The sequence below is a fragment of the Globicephala melas genome, chromosome 6 (genome assembly GCF_963455315.2).
Source record: "Globicephala melas chromosome 6, mGloMel1.2, whole genome shotgun sequence".
NCBI lineage: Eukaryota > Metazoa > Chordata > Mammalia > Artiodactyla > Delphinidae > Globicephala > Globicephala melas.
In genome coordinates this window covers 99,247,073-99,270,840 of record NC_083319.1, presented here as the reverse complement: position 1 = coordinate 99,270,840, position 23,768 = coordinate 99,247,073, and the positions used below count along the sequence as shown (strand labels likewise).

The 23,768-nt window shown below is 38.7% G+C and overlaps 1 protein-coding gene and 1 pseudogene across 2 annotated transcripts in view; both read right to left on the bottom strand.

Moving 5' to 3' along the window:
• The window catches only part of XPO7 (exportin 7), an 85,534-nt gene that overhangs the window by 21,365 nt on the left and 40,401 nt on the right, over positions 1 to 23,768 (bottom strand). Inside the window, exons 2-11 of one of the 2 annotated variants that reach the window (XM_030832560.2) lie at positions 16,025 to 16,171; positions 13,654 to 13,747; positions 12,949 to 13,115; positions 11,849 to 11,941; positions 9,428 to 9,532; positions 7,635 to 7,800; positions 5,744 to 5,817; positions 3,845 to 3,964; positions 1,974 to 2,120; positions 1,038 to 1,210 (exon numbers count right to left, since the gene is read on the bottom strand). In XM_030832560.2, coding sequence (XP_030688420.1) covers positions 1,038 to 1,210; positions 1,974 to 2,120; positions 3,845 to 3,964; positions 5,744 to 5,817; positions 7,635 to 7,800; positions 9,428 to 9,532; positions 11,849 to 11,941; positions 12,949 to 13,115; positions 13,654 to 13,747; positions 16,025 to 16,171 — 1,286 coding nt within the window. The remainder of the gene's footprint in view (positions 1 to 1,037; positions 1,211 to 1,973; positions 2,121 to 3,844; positions 3,965 to 5,743; positions 5,818 to 7,634; positions 7,801 to 9,427; positions 9,533 to 11,848; positions 11,942 to 12,948; positions 13,116 to 13,653; positions 13,748 to 16,024; positions 16,172 to 23,768) is intronic. The other variant, XM_030832562.2, reaches the window with a different exon arrangement.
• Positions 5,904 to 6,865, bottom strand: LOC115840097 (mitochondrial transcription rescue factor 1 pseudogene; annotated as a pseudogene).

The window sequence follows — 23,768 nt, the reverse complement described above, 5'->3', positions numbered from 1 at the left end:
CTTCCCTGGTGGTGCAGTGGTTGAGAGTCCGCCTGCCGATGCAGGGGACGCGGGTTCGTGCCCCGGTCCGGGAAGATCCCACATGCCGCGGAGCGGCTGGGCCCGTGAGCCATGGCCGCTGAGCCTGCGCATCCGGAGCCTGTGCTCCGCAACGGGAGAGGCCACAACAGTGAGAGGCCCACGTACCGCAAAAAAAAAAAAAAAAAAAGTATTTGATTCTGAGCAAATTAAGAATCTGAGTTAAAAAAACCCCAAAACACCCCAAACCTTCAGAGTCCAAGTAAATTCCCCTGAGAAATAGCCAATGAAAAAAGTATACAAGATAAGTCCCTACACAAAGAATAGCCTCATTCTTTTTTTTTTTTTGGCCACGCCATGCAGCAGGTGGGATCTCAGTTCCCTGACCAGGGATCGAACCCATGCCCCCCGCAGGAAGCTCAGAGTCTTAAACCATTCCCCGCCAGGGAAGTCCCTAGAATAACTCCATTTTACATAGGTCATTTCTAAAGGGTCTGACATTTCTTTACTATAGACTTCTGGTCCAGTTAGTGGTCAAGGAAGACAGAAACCATGTGTCAGTATAATGCAGTCAGTGATCGGCTGCCTGGAATTCTTATATCTTCTAGTAAGCTCTGCATTGTGTAGCTTATTTATCTACTCATTTCTTTAGAAGTTCACATTAAGCACCTATATTTTACACATCATAATTGTTGTCATCTATAGCTTATAAATGCTTCTCTCATGTTTAAAGGAAATCACTGGCAAGGACAAACATTATACTGATATACTTTGTATTCAAAGATACTGCTATGGTTGGTGAAGTAGGGACATGAATAGGATATTAAAGAGAAAAACTCTTCTTTTGGACTTTATGCTCTCCTCAGCTATTGTGCTAACGTGAAAAAAATGCCCATTATGGTGTTAGCTCCGATATGACTCATATCAAGTACGCTTTTGCCAACTGGGTGTCTGATCTCTGGCAAGTCGGATGCCAGGATACCTGTGGGGAAAGAAGGAGGCTGGCCCAGTTTCCTTACCTCAGTATGATGTGCACAGATTCCAAACGGGATGTGATGTAGGCTTTGGTGACCTCAGGAGTGTAAGTCTCCAGCATGTGGGGCTCTGTGGCTTTCACGTATGGCACGGAGGCTGCCAGCCGCTGCCACAGGCTCAGGAGATAGTGCACGCTATTTGGGGCAAACTCCCAATGCTAAGGAAAACCAAGAGAATAGGAGGCATAGTTCTCATTTTTGTACATGATACATTAGTCCCATGCCATCTGACACAAAGGATAAAGAGTTTTCTTAAAAAAAAAAAAAAAGAGAGCGAGAGAATGAGGATAAACTTTGATGGGCTTTGTTCTGTGCATGGCAACTAGTCTAATGTGTTTAGTGGTATTTCAGAGATTAAACATCCAATGACAAGAGCTGTTTTGAGCTGGCTGAGTAACTGGCTCTCAAACATCAGTAGCACGAGCATCTCGTGGAGAGCTTGTTAGCAACAGAGACGCCAAGGCTCCACCCTGGACCTAGTGAGCCAGAAATTATGGGGGCAGGACCCAAGCACCTGCATTTCTCATCAAGCTCCCCAGATGATTTTGATGCAAGCCATCGCCTGTGAGAACCACTGCCTACACATGACTAAGAAAGAGAGGGCGCTGAGTCTCTCTTCACTCTTCTGCCCAGCTCCCTGTTCCAATCTTGCCTTTTTTGGGGGACTACAAGGGAATTCTCCCAGTCTTGAATCTAAATATTACTCTTGCAGTTCCCTTATGCTCCTCTAACCACACTCCTTGAACTTCTGTAATGTGAATGAGTAGGCTGCAATAGTAAGCACTCTGTGCAGGGTTGCCCTATACTTACATTCACTTCTGCCAAGGGAAAAAAAAATTCTTACAAGGTTAAATAAAACCAGGGAGTAAGAGAAGAGGTTCCAATGTTTAGGAAGAAAAGGACAAGCAATTAAAGACAAACCTGTAGGCTGGTCACTGTGAAGTTAGCTATCAATCGGATGACCTCAGGGTAGTTTTCCACCTTTACTAGTTCTCCCAGTTGATAGTTACTCTTCAATCGGGCCAGTAGTCTGCAAAACTCATGGTAATTGTTTGGGTCTGATAAACTCTGGTGACAGCACAGGGAGGAAAATAAAATGTAAAATGTGGTTCATTATACTTCTTCCCGAATGACATCTGGGATGGCATGAGGAGAGGGGGGAATCTGCTGCAGGTCATCATTCAGAATGACACATTTGTATAATGTTTAAAAGCATTTTTTTAAAAAGTCACTTTTAAAAGGGATTATTACATCTATTATCTCATCTGTCCATAATGATCATCCTGTGAGATGGGGTTATTAGCCTCAATTGGAAAAGTCTGAAACAGAAGCCCAGGAGGACAACACTACTTGCCCAGGGCTGTAAAGTTGATTAATGGCAGAAAACGGGCACCATCTAAGATGTGACTGGTCTGTTTGCTTCCCACCAATCAAATGAAAAGTAATGAGATTTTTATTTTCACATCTGTCAAATCTGTCATTAAGCACAACTAAACTACAGTAGCAAAGTTACACAAATATTTCATATATTATATCATCTTTGCTACAATAAACATACTCCTATATTAGTGTGTTTATGTATTTTATTATATACTTATATCAAACACTTTTCATCTGTTTGCATACTACACCAGCATACTTGTTTCCTTACATATGTCCTCCTCTATTAGAGAAGGAGGGCAGGTTTTGTTTTGCTGCCACTGAGTCCCTGGCACATGGTAGGCGGCTCCATACAATTTGTTGATAGAATAAATGAATTTTTAAAAAGAGGGAGAGAACAGAGTATATTTAAAAGTGAACTGTTTTTATGATATTTTCTAGTGTGAAGAAGAAATACTTAAAAAAAGGAGGTGTTAGCTGAGTCTCTGGGACTGAAAAAGACAAAAAGGGCAACTGAGTTATGGAATAAATATTTGAACGAGAAATAACTCCCCTCCCACCTAAATGTAGCCCTATATACTTAGGTAAATAATGTACATTCAAAAAAATGGAAATGAAAACAAAAAACAAATTTTAGATTCTTAGTTTCTTTGGGAAAAATGACTAGCTCTGTCCTTGTTTTCCTTCAAAGTGATCCCTTCCCTAAAATAATGCCATTTGCAGCAACATGGGTGGACCTAGAGATTGTCATACTGAGTGAAGTAAGTCAGACAAGGAAAGACAAATATCGTATGATACCGCTTACATGTGGAATCTAAAAAAAAGGGTACAAATGAACTTACTTACAAAACAGAAGTAAAGTCACGGATGTAGAAAACAAACTTATGGTTACCAGGGGATAAGAGGGGGAGGGATAAATTGGGAGACTGGGATTGATATATACACACTACTATATATAAAATAGGTAATAAGAACTTGCTGTATAGCACAGGGAACTCTACTCAATACCTTGTAATGGACTATGTGGGAAAAGAATCTAAAAAAAAAGAGTGGATATATGTATATGTATAACTGATTCACTCTGCTGTACACCTGAAACTAACACAACATTGTAAATCAACTATACTCCAATAAAAATGAACAACAACAACAACCAAAGGGGATCCCTTCCCACAATTCCTACATTCCTGAAGCTAGAGGATACAAGCTCCTCTTCTGGGTATTATTTAAATCTACAAAGATTAAGATTCACTTAAATCTTCTGAAGATTTAAACAGACTGAACTGTTTTCTATGATTTCTGCTAAGTGTGACCTCTAGATTGATTTTTCTTTGGAGCCGTAACAGATAGGCATATACTAATCATACACACATACACACACACAAATAAAAATACATTCTCAAAAATCTTACCTGTGGGTTTTCCAGTATTCGTTTAACACCATCAACAAGGTGAGAGAGAAACTTGGCCCTCTCTGCATTGTTAAACAGGGATCTTCTAACTGAGGCAATCTGTACTAAGCAGGATAATACCTAAAGCAGGGCACAACCCAAACACAAATGATCAAAAAGATTGTATAGCTATTTTCATTACCCTTTCCCCTGCTGTAAATATTCTTCTTTACATATGGCACTAACGCTGTTCTTTCAACCCCTGCTACCATTATAATGATATAAAAAAACGATCAAGGGGGATGTAGCTTAGGATATCTGAAACAGCTTTATTAAAAGAAAAATAAAAAGAGCATCAGATCCAGGTTGATTGTAACAACTAGTTAAATCCATAGTTTGGAAATTCATCTACGTTTTATTCTTTGACCACCCTGATGGCTTCTTTGATTTGTGTTTAAGATATATATTTAAAGCTTGAAAATACCAAGCAATTCATAGTTTAAATAATGCTTTAGATTTAGTTTTTTTTTGTTTTATTAAGGCCTTTTGGCTAATCAGCCTTTGCTCTGTAGTGCTATAATGAAATAACCAAGTCAATCTGTGCCCTAAAGAAAACAGATTTTATAATGAAAACATTTTCCCCTTTCCCCACTGTGCTAGATATTTATATTCTGTTTGCCCCTCCAGATCTATTTTCTGCCCTTCTCCTCCCTGCTCTGCTCCCTGGGAGGCTGACCTCTGTTGACTAACAACAGCCAAGTTCCCTTGCCTTCTTGCTTCTCATTGGCTTCAACCACTGGAAAGTACCAGCAGGAGATCAAGGGCAGGAAGAAAGAGGAGCCCCCTCCCCATCCCCAGCTGGGCCATGGTTGGCAGAGTTTCTCTACCTCTGGTGAACAGCCCTCCCCTAAGTCCCAGCTTCAGCTCTCTCCAGGGTTTCTTTCCCTTGCCCCTTGAGGCTCCCCACTATTGCTAGCCCCAGGGGGTGTACATCACCACCCCTTGTTGGATTCCCTTAATTTTGCCCACCCCTTTACAAACAGTCCTTTCATTAATGACCCTTCTTAAGTGTTACCTTTTCCTGAAGTAAACTTAACGATACAAAAAACATGAACTCATGTTTCTGCTAAAGTGAAGGTCCACATTAATTTGGAAAAGTACTACTACCAGGAAAGTAGTCTACTGCAGAAAAACTATGCAAAACACCCATTTACTTTACTGTATTTTCTCTGCATGTTTTGTACAATGGTATTTTATACCAACAATCTGAAATATCAGACCAACGCCTTTTAGGACCTGAATGAATTTTGAGATTTGAGGAGGTTAATTATTGCTTTAAAGGAGAAATGCAGCATTCCCAAGAGGTTTCAAATGTTACTCAGGATAAGTATGCAAATATGCCTTCCCAATACAGCTTCCATTTAGCATTTATGTAACATATGCTTGAGGGATTTTCAGAAATTTTCTTAAGTCTTGACAATCTTCAAATAGACAATATAAGGTGAATTCCCCACATTCTAGCCTGTGTCAATTTGAGGTATAGTATAAAGTCAGATACAAAGGGAGACCGAAAGAGCTTGACATCTGCAGCAATCTGTCATTAATGACAGGAACAATTATTTTTGGCCGCACTGTGCGGCTTGTGGGATCTTAGTTCCCCAACCAGGGACTGAACCTGGGTCCCTGCAGTGAAAGCGTGAATTCCTAACCACTGGACCGCCAAGGAATTCCCAGGAACAATTTAGAAGGAATTAAGACTTTACTGTGAGAACCTTTAGGTGACAAGCTTTATCTCAAAAGCCTAGATAACTAACCCTAGTATTTCTATGCTTTACTTTTATGATTTTGTACAACAAAATGAACATAAGGCTCATTCACCATTGCTACGTTCTAGAAATAGAAATTGTGGTCCTGACTCACCAGAGGTGAAAACGAAGGAGGGATGGAATGATACAGGTCAAAAAACAGTTGCAGAGTTGAAGAATCTAAGAACGCTGAAAGACAAAAGAGCACTTTGCTGAGTATGTCTGCACAATGCCGCTGGCACACTCTGGTGCTATACAGTCATCGGGGAGCATATCTTCCTGCTTGCTTGCTTTTTTTTTTTTTGGTAGGAGAACCTTATTTTAATAAAAACGTCCTCTTTTTAACCTGGCCCCTTCCCCCACCACTAGAAAGCAGCTTTATCGCTAAAAAGCAACCCGTTTATTTGAGCGCACTTTTTTAGGCAATTTTAACTTTTGCCACCGCCGTAACACCACTCTGTATTTCTCACTGCTGGTCTTCAAACACTTTTTCCAGGAGAATCCTCATCACTGTCTCTGTTTCTGCTTCTCTGTCCTCTCCAATTAGAAGATCCAATGTATCTCCCACTTTCACCGTTCTGCTTTTCTTCCATAATTTTTCCCCGTTCAGCCTGAGTTCACCTTTGTAGAATGCATCTTCCACTTTGTTTCTCCCGATATCCAGGCCCGTCTTCAGGGTAACATCATATCGGAAAGACTGCACTACTTTGCCCAGGTCCCTATGCTCTCTGACCGCACTGGGGTCGTCCTCTGGCTCCTCTTCCGGCTCACTCATCTCATGATGCTCACTGTCTTCATCAGAGTCCCCTTCATCTTCCACTTTTTGCAGAGTCTTTTTAGTGGATTTTTTAGAGCTTACATTACTTTTGAGTCTTATGGAAAATGGGAAAATATATTCTTGAGATATTAAAAGCCCTGAGAGTCTCAGTGAGAAAATGTTATGCAAAAGTGTTTTATAATTTGAAGCATTTAACTTGGTACTAGACAAATATAAGTATCGATTCCAGAAAGCACAGTGTTTATGTGAAGGTGTCCCTCGTAGCGCTCTGCAGAGCCCAATCCAGGCATCTGGCTTTCTTAAAACGCTGCTGGGCAATCTGACGCTAGTCATAGCCATGGCTCATACGACCTTCCCGGGTCCTCAAGGTCAAGGGAAACTGGACACCAGCGTCCTCGAGCTCGCGGTCTGCGCCTGCAGCCAACAGGAACGGCCGGGTCCAGGGGAAGACGGCCTCGGCCCGCCGGGTTCGCAAGGCCCCTAAGAGCCCCCAGATCCACGGGGCGTCCCGAGCTGGCCCGGCTGGGGCAAGACGCCAGAGACTCACGCGGAGACCTGGCAGGAGCGCGGGCGGGGGACTGGAGCTCGCCTTGCCCGTATTTCCCATGTGCTTGCTGTGAAGAAACAGAAGCGGGAGCGGACAGGGGGCACCGCACACCGGGCAGCGGCGCAGTTACCTGTACGTCAGCGCCTCTCCCCCCTCCCCGCCCCCCCACCCCATGGCTTCGCCGAGTTTATTTCATTTGAAAGTGATAAGCTAATAGGGGCTTTTTGTTTTCTGTTCTTTTTTTTTTTTTTAAGCACTTGTTTTTAGCTCCTCTAAGAAATGGATTCATTCTTCTGATTCTCAAACAACTTAAGACAATCAGAACTCTGTTCATAGCAAGAATTTTTATCCTTAGGAATACAATACCAAGCATAAGCACAAGTTCTTTTATTTGATTTTGTTTTTAAAGTTAGAAATTCCCTCAAATGAGTAAGATATCAGAAGTCTCTAGGTGATCAACACAAGGTCAAACTCACATCCGCCAGGAACCCAGTAATTAACGAGTTCTCCCCGGCTGGAGGATCCTCCAACAGCCTCTCTCTGACTTTAAAAAGACCCATACTGACATCCTAAGTTTTCTCTAAGAGCAAGCAGGGGATTTGCCAGGGGTTCCTGAGACCACCCTGCAGACTCCAGGTAGAGTGGAGAGGCCACCTGTTTCAGAGGGCGCGACTGTATTACCTGATCGCCAGCTGGTGGGAATCTGTACCGTGCACAGGTCATCTGAGGACTCATCAGTAGAAGTGCCAATGAAATCAAAGTTTAGGCAGTTATGAGTGAGTTTGAGCAGTTGCATCAGCAAGCCATGCTGACTTTCATCATTCAAGTTCAGATTCTTTCCAGAAGCCTGTAAAAATGACCACATAATGAGCCCCAAACAATCACTCCTCTCTTCCAAGCTTGCTACCAGACTTACTTACGAGGAGGCTGCTAAGCCAGAAAAGGAGGGCGGTATTCCAACACAGTCAAGTGACGTTTCTCTCCCCAAAGATGCTGCACTTCCATCACCTTCAAAGTCCTTCCATCACTATGAAACTCCTAGCTCCTTATTTACTTACTATTAAAACATATTTACTATAAAAACATGAAGCTGGTATTTAAAGAAATTCCCCCTTTGACACTTACTCTTTATATGCTGTAGGCATCGTGGCCACAGTGAATTCTGAAGCAATATGGGATGTTTGGTTACTTTATTTGAATTTTAGATCCTTATTATTTCTAGACAGGGCTGGGACTAAACTCTGGAGGGAGTTCTAGTAAATTTTACACCCTGCCCCATCTTCCTTCCTCTTTTTAACATTACCATAGCCAGCATCAACAAAAATCTTTCAAACCACAATCAAAACAAAATCACCACTGAATTTTATTTATTCATCAGCAGTGTACCGGCCTATAGCTCAATAGTGGTCCAGAGCTACGGTGACTATGAGATTCAAATTTCTACCAGCTGTGACCTCAGTGACTGGCTGGCTCATTGTTTTTGACAGAATCAGTATTAGAGGAGGTTTCAAGGCTCAGTTTTCTCAAAAGCTTTTTCCCTCTAGAAACAGCTTTTGCGAGGCAGCTTGTGAGCTACAACAGCTTTTGCGAGGCAGCTTGCCCAAACTGAGAATTTTTTGGGAATTCTGAAGTAAAACTAGGTAACTGAAGGAAAAGATGGACATCATTAACTGGGACAAAAGAAAAATCCAAACCTGCTTCTAATACTACAATTGAGACACACTGGAAAATGAGAACAAGAACAAGAAAACAAACAAACAAAAAACCCCCAAACGAACACGAAGCCAGAGGCTAATTCCATTTGGCTTTCTAGAGCGACAAAGCATCCAAACATGGTTATACATGTGTAGAACTCACAAGTTAACATTTCTTCCTCAGTTCAAGTCTATCAATAAATGAAATACCAACTTGCTATTTTAAAACTGGTAATTTCCTTCTGTGATACTGTCTACCCCTTCAGGTTATGAAGTCTAAGTGGATGTTAAAAGTTCAAAATCTACTTTTCCTTACAGATGTTGCTTGTTTATTTGCTGCCTGTAACTCAGCAGGGGACAGGGGAGCCAGCTTGTTTTAGTATGCTAACAATGTAGTCTGAGACTGCTTTCAAAGCACTGAGAATCCAAACACCATAAAGTGAAGATGCTTTTACTCCACATAGGAAGGTCTTATGTGTATATAAAAAAAGCAAACAAGAAAAACCTCAAACTTTGTGGTAAACTAGTTCCTTCAAAATAGGAGCATGGGATAAGTGTTCACATTACTGCTCTTTACCTAGGGGAATAGATGTGAAATAGGGAAATCACAATTCTTTCTTTCAGTTTGGTAAGTTTCTTCAACAGCTCGGACATATGTATTACGTGAGACATGACGATGATTAAAGAGATGCATAAACTCTCATGGGGTCATAACAAGTCCCCACTTATTCTCATCCTTTCAAAAGGATCTGTGAATCAGGTCCCAGCATACAATCTCACCTGTTTTAGCAGATTGCAGGAAAGAGTGAAGATATCAAATAACGATGAATCTCGGAAAGAAGAGGCTATTTTTCTGTGCTTGGTTAAAGGATGGGTGGTGTCTGCCTATGCAGAAAAACAAACCAACGCAAGTTTTAGAATTAGTTGCAAAGAAAAAAATTTTCATGTAGACTTCAAGTAAACTAGAAGGATTTTCAATAAGACCAACATAAATAACAAAATACATTTTAAACATTTAAGTTACTGTTAGACCATATTTAGTGAGAGAATGCAGATGACAGTAAGCTGCTAATAACAGCTAGCCAGGATATCATGTCTCTACCGCATACAGAGGGAAGACAGAAGGAGAGGTGAGTATCTCCACTGCAAAATTTTAATTTCCTCTGCACTCAGGGAGGTAAAATTTAACAAACTGTTGGAAGACATTGCTGATAATTTCTATCATGTTGTATTGTGGCTTAGTCTCAAAACCAGACAGTAGCAAGGCTTGGGTTTTGGTAAACAATCCAGTCAGGGCTGAAGTTACTACAAAATTTCTAAAACAGTCATTGACTAACAGCCATGAACTTAAGATAGACGATAGCCTGTAATACTCTCTTCCTTCTCTAACCTATTTCAACATGTAGTCTATACCACAGAAGTGAGTACTTAAGTGGTTGTATTCGTCTTTCATTCATTCCTCTGTTCTTGTCTCTTCGTCATATTTTAAAGGTTTTTGTGGTCAAGGATTAAGTCTTTTACTTCTTTAGTATGCCCTCTATTTCTGACACACAGTAGGTACTCAATGAGTGCAATAAAGGAATTTCAAGGTTGCCTAGAGTAATTTCAGTCCAACCATTTACTGTAAGCTTAAATCTCTTCTATATACTGTTCAGTTCAACCAGGAGGGAGCTCATTTCGCTTCTGGCACATTAAAGAAAAAATGCAGCAAGATTTCTGATAGACAACCAAGTTATGGAATGCCCCCTTAATTTTATTTCTAAGTTCAAATAGGAACGGTAACAGAAATATGCTTTCTGATTTAAATGACAACCAAAAAAAAAAAAAAAGCCAACAGAAAACTAAGTTACATAGAGGTTCAAAGTGTTCCAATTTTAGCTTCAGTGTCACTGTGTTATCATAAATGTCTTGGATAAAAAGGTGATGCTAGATTATATACCAGATGCTATATATAATCTGTTATACTGATCATAATACAGAGAATAATTACATCTTAAATATGTCACACACATTTCTATTATTTTCTTAAAAAAGACAAAATTTCGAAGATTTTAAAAATACCAACACTGATGGATTTTCTGGAACCAAGCTTCAAAGGGGAGAGCATTAACCCCACCATCTCTGTACTTAGTTAACGCATGCTCTCTTACTACAGGGGTAATAGTGGGTAAATAATACGTTAGTTGCTAAGAGCACAGGCTCTGCAATAAGCCTATATGGGTTTGAATTCATATACTGTTGCCAGGTAACTGTGACACTGTAGGCAAATTATTCAACCTTTATGAGCCTCAGTTTCCTTATCTAGGAAATGGGATAACCAGAGTCCCTATCTCACAGGACTATTGTGAGAATAAAATTAATATAAGTAAAGTGCTTACAACAGTGCCTGTCACATAGAAATCACTCAAAAGTGTGAGCTATTATTTCGATAATTACCAACCGCAATGGGGATTGCATGTGACAGAGAACACAATATGGACTCCAGATTTTAACAGACTATAAGCTAGTGCATTTAAAATAGTACCAACTCACAGTTAAAATTTCTCAGGGTTAATAGAAATGTCTGCATAAATATGAGCAGTAGCAACAATGATGCCAATGTAATTAATAGCTGACAACTGAAGGGTGAGATGTTACAATTAATATTAATTCTGGTCTGTTCAATAATTATAACATTTTAGCTGGATACAGAAGTAAATGACTAAAAATAAGAGCCAGAGCAAAAGAAAGCCACTGGTGTTTCCTCTGTAGTTATCTGTGATGTCAATGACGATTTAAAAAAATTACCTGGTATTTAGCAGAACGTTTCGTGCATTCTGAAAAGATTATCAGCAAAATCTTTAATAATAGCACATGAGAACTGATTTTTGAATCTTTACAAACACATTAATTTATACAGCAGAAGGGGCACACCAATGATGCTGGTTTCCTAAGTTCTGACTTAGGACCATTGCTCTCATCTCTAACAATGAACATTAATACCACTGAGGAAAGCTGAGATGAGAGGAAAAAATATTCTGGAGACAGAAGGGGATCTGGATATTAAGAGTGAGGTAGACTGCACTTACAGAGGGAAACCCAATGGAACTATTTTGTTTCAAAAGGGCATTAATCACTTACCGCAAAAGCACACAACTGCCAAAAAAGATCATCCCACACACAGCAGAAAACACCAATACTGAGAAAAAATATGGCACTTACTTCAATGAGGAAGGCTGTAGCACTTACTTGATTAATTTCATTGGTTAGCTGAGATAAAATTGTGACACCAATGATGCAGTATTCAACACTATCCTGGTAAAAAAAAAAAAAAAGGCAGAAAGAGTTGGCCTGTGCAGCTTGATTTCAGCATTTGGAATGCAGTCATACTTTTGAAATAACAGAGTCCCGTGCTGCTATTAAAACTGCCTAGACAATGTAGCAAGAAACTGTAGTTTAAAACTGCTGCTTTGCAGGGCATAAAGTCTAACCTGCCATAAAAGAAGACTGCTAAATCTGACTTCATCAAAATTGAAACCCTATGTATTTAAAAAATACCCTTAAGTATCATACCATACATATCACAGAAAGAGAAACTAGCAAATCACATTTAAGATAAATGATGCACGTGTAAGATAATTCACAAAGAGACTGTATACAAAAAAGGACAAAGAACCCAATAAAAAAATACGTAAGATATAAACAGGAAGTTCACAGAAAAACAAAAATAAGTAGTAAATCAGCATATGAAAATTTGTTCTGTCTCATTTGTAACTCAAATGCTGAGCTACCGATTCTTTCCACCTACCAAACTGGAAAAATAAAAAAGCTGAGGTCACAGGGTGGAGGTACAGGGAAATAGGCATTCTTTTAATTGTGCAGGGAACAACTTTTTTTTGAGGGTAATTTGGAAATATCCTTGCAAACCCAAAATACACACATCCCTCTGATTGAATAATTCAAAGGCTGGGAATTCACACTATAAACACACTTAACTCAAAGTATAAAAAGATATATATACACACACACACGCACACTAGGATATTCACTGAAGTATTTATTTAAGTCAAGATATAGATACTAACTAAATGCCCACTTATAAGAGTTAAATGAATTATGGTATTTTAAACTGGAATGGTATGTAAGCATTAGAAAGAATGAAGCAGGTTTTGTACTGACATCTAAACATGTAAAGCCGAGACACATGAAGAGTTAAAAAGACACAGAAGAATATATACCAAGTAATTCCACTTACAGATCAATATATAAGTAAGCATATATTGCTTCACCCATTTTTATTCCATGAAATACATAAATCATACCTGTAAAAACCTTGTGACATCTGTGATTGCATTTCTGAAGACATAGTCATCCTTCTGACAGTCAAACCAGCCCAGTTTTGTGATTCTGGCATATAACTGAATAAGTGCTTGTGTCACGAAAGTAGCCAACTTTGGCCGAGTGGCAAGGTAGTTGAGCACATAGTTCCCTATAAAACAAAAGTAATCTACGTCGTAGAAGGCTCTGCCAGGGAAGGGTGTACATCTTTAAATGTCTAAGAAGTGGTAAATTTAAACTACTTACCCTAAACTTCCCTAATTATTCACACTACTGAGAAATGGGACTTGGAATTTAAGATTCATAGGCTTTCCAACTCAGAATATACAACGTGTCACCATGAAGAATCTGAGGTAAGGCAGCCTTGAATCTATCCCTCGATGGTTAAATAGCATGGTCTGCACAGAATTCAAAATCCCTAACAATGTTTTTCTTAGTTATTAGCGACAGTAAAGACTGAATGAAAGAAACCTTCTGAAAACTGAAAGGATAATGCAGGCTTTATCTAGAAGCAATTATATTGGGTCCTCTTCACTTTTAAGCCCAAATTCTGGAAAGAAACTGGATTCTAGATATTCTGTATGCTTAGCAATTTCAGAACATTATCAGACAAGCAACATAAATGTAACTATTACCAGAACATCACTAAACTAATTTCTTTAAGAGAAAAAAGACAACTCTCTACTTACGAATATCTATTCGTTGTTCCAATGGTAGAGGGTTATTTGTGCGCGATACAAGCTTTGTAAGGCATGTAGCTGCCAGTAACTGGGAGTAAGATGACTGTGAAAAGAGGGGGGAAAGGACTTAGAATTCAATTTTATTGAGTTAGTCAGTCATAAAGTTTTTAACTTGGAGATCTGTTCTCGAATTCAAGAAAATTAATCGGTTTTGCTATACTTAATCCTCAGGATTTTAAAGGGTCACATACTAAGGAAAAATGAGCCCCACAAAGCATATGTGCTCATAAGCTGATTTCAGTCATGAACAAAGGGCAGGATAAAGTGAATGGCTGATCAAACTGAATCTAATACAGGTATCTGTATCACTTTGAGGGGGCAGAAGTTAGACGGGCTCTTTTCAGAAAAGAAGCTAAATCTCTTCTTTCATTTAAATCAAGCAATCTTCTCCCTCCAACAGCCTTGTTATAATGATGTTTCAAAAAGTTCCACCTCATAATATTCCTATAGTATGGCATTAGAAAGAGGGGGAAAAAAAAAAAGAAGACAAGAAGAAGTAGTTTTAGAAGGAACCACCACATTATGCTGGGTAGTTAATCCCCCAATTCTATCTTCCCATCAGCACAACTACCAATCAGCTACAGCTTTGGGGAATGTATATGCTGGTTTTAGTAGTAAATTCATAACAATTATTTATGAGAAAGAAAAATTATGCCCTAAGCAATGGAATAGCATTATCATTCTCAAGTGTGGATTTTAATGAATTTTAACCTTATGGAGAATCAGAGTATTCTATCTGATCATAATGTATAAGGAGGAGCCGTGTGCAAATTCAGATTCCCCCATGTGGCTATATTATATAATGTCACATAACAGGGACAGACTCAGAATCATCAAAATAATTTAATCAAGGGTCAAACATAATTTCCCATAAAACTATAAGTCCTTAAGACAGTAGGCTAGCCATATGCATTACATCATCGCATCAGTTATAAAAATAACTTAAGTTTATGGAAAAAATCTATAAAAGTGACTTTGGCATGTGATTTTTATTCAACACCCTTGAACATGGTTTAAACTGACTAAAGCAGGTGTGTCAAATCACTAATAATGCAAGACAGGCTACTATAACTATAGAACATAGTGTATATCTATACACTATATAACATGTAAATGGTTTCTGCATATAATTCCAATAAATCTGCTAAGTCACTAAGAAGTCAACAGAGATTAAAAAGGAAGAACCCACTATAATTAAGTGTTTTTAGTATTGCACCAACCCTGTTTTATTCCAGCCTGTTGACTGACAACATGAGGAACTGGAGTTAACAGTGTCACAAATGACACTGTGGGGCTCCAGTGGGAGTCAAATGAGAGCTAGCTGTGCATCTCCCACAGTACAAATCTAAGTGGATCAATCCTAGAACCAAGGGACTGAAAGGAATTACAAAAAAATCTGAAAATAGAACAGAGCCCTATACAATCTCTGACCATGACTGTTAATCTTGTAAACCTGGGAAAAGAGTTAGCTCCCTCAGCTACTAAAGGATATTATTTAGCCAACTATAATTTGTTCAGTTTACTGAATAAATTCTGTTAACACTACTAACCAAATTCAAAAATGAAGTCATCTAGAATTCTATACTCTCAACAAATTAACTGCTCTCCTCCTTTTCACATTTCCTTCTAGTCTACTCTGCTGGCTCCCGGTCTAGCTGGGGTTCTAACTCTCTTGATGCCCTTTCGTGATACCCTGGTTGGATGCTTACCCTTCCCAAGACCTCCATCTTGCCAAAAATATTAACTTAATCAAATCATGTCTCATTAAGAGCATTATTGATCATTGCATGCCATTTTTAAGCTGGAAGAGGTTCTAATTCCGTTTTAAAAACTGTAACTTCCTGTAATTTTCATTGTCGAGGTAATTTCTTCCCCTACACTTCTAAGACAAGAAGCAGCTGTGGTACAGGGGAGGAAAAACAGAGAAGACTAGGGATCTTACAAGGTGACATGAACTTTGTGGATAAGAAATGTCAATTATATACAGCCCTGTCTTCTTTGTAAAGGATACGAAGTGGTACTTAAGTGTAAAAAACAGAAAAGGAGTCCCAGAAATTTGATTCAAGACGAAAAATTACAGGACAAAAATATACGCTCGATGACATTTTTTTTTTTTCCTCAATGAGATTTTCCCTGATGAGTCTGTAAGGCCTTTTTTGCCAACCTGGCAGGTGTGGTGCGTTTTAAAAGTGAAATTAAGAAGGCAGAGGTACTTAGAAAAATCAAGGAACAGAAGTTATCCCAATCCACCCCTAAACTCAGAACCAGAATATATTTTCCTGAAGCTGTTACCCTTTAGGATTTTTCAAATCTTACGTACACTTCCTCTTTCGAGGAGTAGCTGGCACTTGCTCAGGCAATCAGGGCTGTTGGTGAATTCAACCAAGGCTTTCTCTGCCTGGAGTCGAGTGGTTGTATCTGTTGTTTCATACAGCTGTTTGCACAGATTCTCTAGTTGGGCCAGGCTCTGGAAAAGATCAGTCAAAAAAGAAATCAGTCGAGCCTACTATAGATACAAGTATCTATACTATACTTGTGCTCGAAATTACTGGATAAAGATAAATAATAATCAATGAAGAGAGACTTGCTTCTCAACATGGAGGAGAATCTGGGTGACCTTTAAGAATAACCATTTATAGCCTTCTTTATTTGATGCTTTAGAAGACAAAATGATAGAATGCCTAAAATATCTAGATACTTTTTCAGTCATTCCCTTAAAGGTCAATCACAAATGACATATTTTTTTCCTTGCAGATACCTATCCTAAGCTTTTCCAAAAGGTTTTCAAATAAAAATTCAGAATTTACTTGCTCCGCCATCAATTTCAAGATTATGAATACTAGAGTCATCACTGTACAATTAAGCACATAAACACCCAATGTAAGCATCACACAGATCTTTACATACTTTGCCTAGTAGTCATCAGTTTACAATTATGTGTATGCACAAAGATGGCCAACCTCTATGAGAAAGCTTCCGAATGCAAGTACGTACCTTCCTCCCCGGATCCCTCATGTCTAAAGTTCAGCGGACTCTCTTCTGTTGCACTTTAAACTCTTGCTTTGGATCCAAATTTAAAACGCAGGGTCAAAATAAATTCAACCCTAGCATGTGCTCAGAGATAAGACATGGGAAACGCCCTCAAACAAACCCTTCTTTCCAAATCTTGAACCAGTTCCAGGGAGGCAGGAAGGAGATGGGTACGTGCTTTGGTCAAAACCCCAAAGGGATGCAAATCCACTTCCACTTAATGTGTTCAAAAGCAAAGAGGAAAGGAATGTGTAAGAGTTCAAGTAACTGTCACCTTTCACTGACTGGAGAGAAGGGCAAACATCTGCTAGTTTTCAAAGGACCAGTTTGGATGTTACGAAGAAATTCTGAGCGTATTTTCTACAGCAGCGAGCAAGATCTGGTTTAAATAGTTTGATGGATCCTACTATTAGAAAAGACAATTCTGACAAGAACAACAACAACAAAATAATAATTAGACAAACCAACCTGTGTAAATAGCCTAAAATACATTACACAGTCTGCCCAAGGCTTTTCATTATCACTTTATTTCATTATGCTGTGACTTTATAAATCACAGCTTTTCTACTAAGCAGTAAAGCCCTTAGGGCAGGATACCTATTTTATTCAATCTGATTAATAAATTTCAAACATTAACCTAAAGAAAACAAGAAAGACAAATACTGACCCACGGAGATCACCAGTCTCACTCCAGGGAGCCCTCTACAAACCAAGCACCTGCACTCCAAAACAAGATAAACAAACCACCCTTCAAAACATCTTGGGACTCTGATTAGGCTCCCGTTTAATCTGTTCCTCTCTGACTTCCAGAGGTCCCCCTTAATACCCTCCTCAATTCAAAAGCACAGAGAAAACTACTTGCAAAGCCAGATCTCAAGTAATGAAAGTTCTATAAGCAATAGCTGATTTTTTCATATAGCATATAAATACAAGGGATAGATAATAAGGCTAATTAACTACATTTATTCCATAAAACACATGTGAAAGTCAGTGTTAGGCCTGCCAGTACTGGCCAAACATCCAATGAATCAGTTTAATTATAAATCCCCACATTCCTAAGCAAGGGATTAAATCTCTTTCACAACGTTTTTGTTTCAACCCAGCAGGCTGGTTCCCCCCTCCCCGCCCCCATGAAATGACTAACTTAAAAGGGGACAAATTATTTTCAAAATAGGTAACACAGAAGACATCAATAGAAAGATACCCTAACTGAAACTGAAAGATAGTTATACAATCTGGTATTAGGTGTCAGGGAGCAGCAGCAGCCTCCTAACCTCCACAGCTACCACGCACTACGAGCTTCCCAATATCCTCAACAGACACTCCCTAAAGAGTCCGGCTGCTTAAGGTATAGACTCTCCTTGAAGTCTGATCAATCAGTTCTGGTAGCTCCCCCAGTGCAACTCTTGTTTTCGTTTACTACAACAAAGTTGTTCACAAGACGATGGCTAAGCATCTGTCACCGGTAGTTCCTTACTGCTAAAAAACTACATGCAGGTTATGGTGGGCTTTTTGGTTGTTGCTTTGTTTTGATTTGCTTTAATTTAGCAGACAAAAACATACTGCAGGGTAAGTCTGTTAATGAGTTCTCAGCTTAGGAAACAAGACCGTTCAAAAAACAAAAGAGTAATTTGACCATTTACACAAACAGTTTGAAGAACCGAAGCTCTAGTTCTTTGTTTCCAGAAGAACAAATGGGAAACAATCTTGTTTTCCCAAACAATTAGTGAAAACATCTAAAAACCAAGTCATTTTATTTGGGTTGCCAGTACTACGCATTGGAGGAGAGGGGAATGAGACGTTTACATTTCTGTTCTCTTGGATCCTAATGTTTCGAAAGCAAATCTAATAGATTACTTTGAATCACCTTTTTTGGGGACCCAGAATAAAACAATTTACCCTACAATGTTTGATTAGCCATTGAAACTAGTTATTTCACATTTAGCAGCCAACACACCACCGTGTTTCCCCTTTGACGCAGTCCCTTCTTCCATTCAACCAGTTCTTAATAAGGACATCTATTACATGATGCCGGTTCAGTCACAGAAGAGCCTCCAGAGAAGAATGTCTATTTTCTATTCCTGAGGCTGCCAAATTGATAATCCACAGAGAAACGTCCATCTGGTCCCACTGGAACATAAAAGCATGTCTGGGTGAAATACTCAACAAAACTGGAAAGTGATCTTCAACTAGCAAAGCACTGCTTTAGCACAAGAAACTCAAGACAGTCAAACCTCCAAACCTAAACCACCTGGATTTCACCAACAATAGTTACCATGAAGGTATTAAATGAATATATCTTCCTTAATATTTAGCAACAACGCTATTTTATACAGTTTTTTAAGCCTGGATAGAGAAAATGCAGCTCAATTATTCTCATTTCAATATAAGGTGCAACCAGTTGAGACTATGGACCTCAGAATTTAATGATTTATCCGGAGAGTTGCCTGTACGTTACAGGAAAATGAAGACTTTGTTTCTGCATTAGATGTTATGCTACACCAGAAAGCAGAATACCTTGGAATTTATTTTAATTTGTCACATATTGCTTTAAAAAGCCCGACAGTATACACTTTTAGCCTCACTGCTTGGAAAAAAAAAATCCACTTGGAGATTTCCAATCAGACACCAGGATACTCGCTTTTAGGAAGGATTTGATGACATTCCCAATAATGCTGAGTAGTGAACTAGAAAACAAGCATAACCCTTGGATGACTAGGTTCTCCACAAAGTACATCCTTGATCTGACAGCCACCCAAACCACCTGAAATGATCAGAAGCACCACCCTATTACAAAGTGAAAAGTACAGGTTCAATCCAGAGAAGTTCTCACGAAGAATATGTAGTCAGAATTATCAATTTGGTAGCTGAATTTTCATGATTAGGATGCCTGAAATATAAAAAGAATTGCTGAAAAATCAAGCCACTTCCAACCTGTTCATAAACTCTATTAATTTAGCTCTTCCTTAGTTGGAATTTTTCTGTGTATTCGGAAAAAAACTGTGTTGGGTAAATTAAAAGATGCATACTGAACCTGCCAGAAAATGAATGATTTAAGAGGTGTATAAGGCTAATAAAATTGATATACTAATTAAATTTTATTTTTTATCTATTCAATAAAGCGTTCCTATTGTCAATAATGAATATCCAATTATCATAGATAATGTTTTTCAAAACTCCTAAAAATCCAGTAACAACAACTATTGTTAGGTTAAAAAAGCAAGTGGCAGGTGTAGTGGTTAAGCATCCGCCTGTCAATGCAGGGGACGCGGGTTCGAGCCCTGGGCCCAGAAGATCCCACATGCCGCAGAGCACTTTGCTGTATAGCAGAAACTAACACAACAGTGTAAATCAACTATACTCTAATTAAAAAAAAAGCAAGTGGGAAAACAGTATGTAGAGTATATTATTTGTGATATATGTTAGCAAATTCATAAAGGAAAATCTGGATGAAAACACAGCAACAATTATCTCTGGGAACTGAGGTTATGGGAGACTTTTAATTTCTGTCATGTATTTCCATAACTTTAAAAATTTTGACCACAACCAGATATTACTTGTAAGCAGAAAAAAACCCCAACAATTATACAGATAAATATTTTTTAAAAGGAAAAATTTAAGCTACCTTCTTTTTCTAAATTAACTACTCTAATTAGTAATATTACCAGCTGATTGTTTCCAATCAGAATTCATAAAACAAATCCATGAAACCAAAAAGGCAATATATTCTAATGGCTGAAGTTTTAAAAAGTTATGTCTGTGTTTATTACTACTTTTATTTTGTTCTTTCTTACTAATAATAAATGCTGATAGTTTAAATGGCCTGAAAAGAACATTCCACGCAAGGTTTCTTCTTGTTTATAAAGTTACCTAGAAGGCAATCTTGTGGGCCAAAGCCATTTTAGTTTTATACATATATCAGCAGATCTCTAAGATGTTAACAACTGCAGTGGAGTCAATGCGGGGGGGGGGAATATTCTCATTTTTTGAATGAGAATATTTATATAGGCAGACTATTTATTTTTAAAAAGTTAAAAAAAAAGTTTACAAAGCCAGTGCAGAAGACCTGAATCTGTACTTTACGAGAAAATATCCAAAGGGCCAATAAGTGAAAGGTGCTCAACTCGATAATCATCAGGAAATGTAAATCCAAACCACAAGGAGATATCCACTAGAATGACTCAAATGAAAAGGCCAACATCAAGCACTGGTTAGGATGCTGGAACTGTCAAACAGTGCCAGTGGAGTCGGAATTGGTTCAAACACGTTGGAAAACTGGCAGGATCTATTAAAGCTAAACATATAAATATCCTATGACCCAGCTATTCCACTCCTATGTATATACCCAACAGAGATACATGCTAAAAACACTTGTATAGGAATGTTCATGGCAGCACTAAATGTAATAGTTCCCAAATGTGAAAGCCAAATGTCCATCAATAGTAATATGGATAAATGTGTCATTCCTTAATTTGGGCGCTGATTACAGAGGCACGTCCATTTTGAGAAAATTCATTGAGTTGTACATTTGTAATTTGGGTATTTTTCTATAAGTATGTTATACTTCAATGCGTTTTTAAGAAAGATGGAAGAATAACACAGTTCTCCCCAAATTCTTCAGGTATTTACTCTCATCTATTTCTTTCTGATACTTATGGAAAAGAAGTGCATCAATAACTGACAATTGCACATTAGGTTTAGAATGCTTTAGTTTTACACCAATTCCTGCTTTTAAAACTGTAACTCCCATTATTTGCTCAGGAAATAAATAAGGTAAGATTTTTGGATGCACGTGGGGACATTCTATTTCTGAGGGTACTAAGAGGGTGAGTGAAGCTTTTGGGCTGCAGATGCTATGTAATGTCTACTGTCGTAAATCTAGATAAAATACGTATTTCAGTAGGTGATAACGCAGTGCCAGAGCCTTGCGTGCATTAGATAAGGACAGCAAGTCTGCTAACATATGAGACTGCAAAATTCTACACTTAACTTCAAAATATGTATCAATCCTAACTTGTAATAAACACATATGATGTTTGCACTGTGGGTAACACATAGCCAGAACACATGTAAAAAACTTATTTCATGAGGTAAACAGCCAGACTAACTGTGCCTGGCTTATTGACTTATAAATTTAACTCAAGAGTTTCCATTTAACATGTCACTAGAACCCAGTTTTGGTTCCTTCTCATAGTCACTAATGGTGCAGAGAAATGAAAGCTGCAGTATGAGCTGAATCCTCTAAAGTACAGGTTTCAAACTGGTAGCCTCCAACTGGCCCACAGACATTTTTGTTTTTCGTCTTACAGTGTCATTTTAAAGTCTGACATAGTTGCCAATATTTCATAGTGATATCTGGTTTTCTAGCTTTCCATGAAAAATTAGAAGATCTGATTACACTGGACCTGCATTTTCAACTGTCACTAATCAAATGACGGTAAGAGCACAGTGCTTCCCAGGGGACAGGCTCTCTCTAGTTGACTCAGTTCCTAAGCGTCTGGCCCCTGTAGACAGCGGAGTTTTCTCCACCTGCTGTAATGCAATTTTGTCTCATATCAGTGGTTCACTCCCGGATGTCAAAGTTAAAAAGTAGTGAGCATATCATATTACAATAGATTTTGACTTAACTTTGGGTACTAACTCTTTGTCAAACTTGGTTAAAACAATCTTTTGAGTACACGGGGCTACATAAAGCTTAGGCAGAGAAAAGAATTAGATTGAGAGTTAAGCAATGTGGATACTGGTCTTAGTAACTAACGGTGTGACTTTGGGCAAGTTTATTTCCTGAAGCTTCAGTTTTCTCATGGGTAAAGTAAATGGATTTTATTATGTTATTGAACAAAGATACTCCCGGTTCTAAATTCTATACTTTTTTTTTTTTTTTGCGGTACGTGGGCCTCTCACTGTTGTGGCCTCTCCCGTTGCGGAGCACAGGCTCTGGACGCACAGACTCAGCGGCCATGACTCACGGGCCCAGCCGCTCCGCGGCATGTGGGATCTTCCCAGACCGGGGCACGAACCCGTGTCCCCTGCATTGGCAGGCAGACTCTCAATCACTGCGCCACCAGGGAAGCCTCTAAATTCTATACTTTTTAATTATACAAGTAAATCAGATTTAAAAGTAAGCAAATACTAAAATTAAAAAGATCATGAAAACAATCAGGCAAATATTTTTAAAAGAGAGAATTCAACAAAAAATAAACCAGGTGAACACTCCCACACATCCTGTGACCTAGCAGCAGGAACAAGGATCCTTTTGGAGTGGAGGTTCAGTACAATCTGAGTTAAGACCTCAGATGTCAGGCAAATCCCCACTCCCCTCAAATCTTTCAAACTAGTTTTCATTTCTTTTAAGTAGAAATAATATCTATTTCACAAATCAATGTAAAAGTCAATGAGGTAAGTTATGTAAACTTGATTACTGCGTTTATATGGCATACACTGGTTACTAACAACTGGAGAACAGCAGCTTTTTAAGCACGTGCATAAATGCATATAAAATCTGCAGTTTCTTCTAGAGGGGTTATAAATGCCTTTCCCTGCAGGGCTAGGGGACAGGATATACGATTGACCCTTATTGTTTATGGGTCCCCATTTGCAAATTTACCTCCTGCTGAAATTTACTTGTAATCCCCAAATCAAAACTCTCAGCAATTGTGCACATTTGTAGACACGCACAGAAGGGTGAAAATTTTGAGTGGCCAGACACACATGTTCCCAGCTGAGGTGGAACAAGGCAATGCTTTGTGTTCTTGCTTCAGCTCTCATACCGTAAACAATGAGAGTATAAGTGTCCTTTCTGTAGTTTACTTAATGACACGTTTTTTTGCGGTTTTGTGCTTTTTGTTGCCGATTTTGCCATTTAAAATGGCCCCAGGAACAGTGCTGCAGTGCTGTCTAGTGCCGCTAAGCTCAAGAAGGCTGTGTGAAAAAACGTGTTAGATAAGCTTCATTCAGGTGTGTTAAAAAGGTGTCTGTAAATAGAAATACAAATAAAACAAGGTTATAGGTTGTCTGATGAAAATGTGACCAGA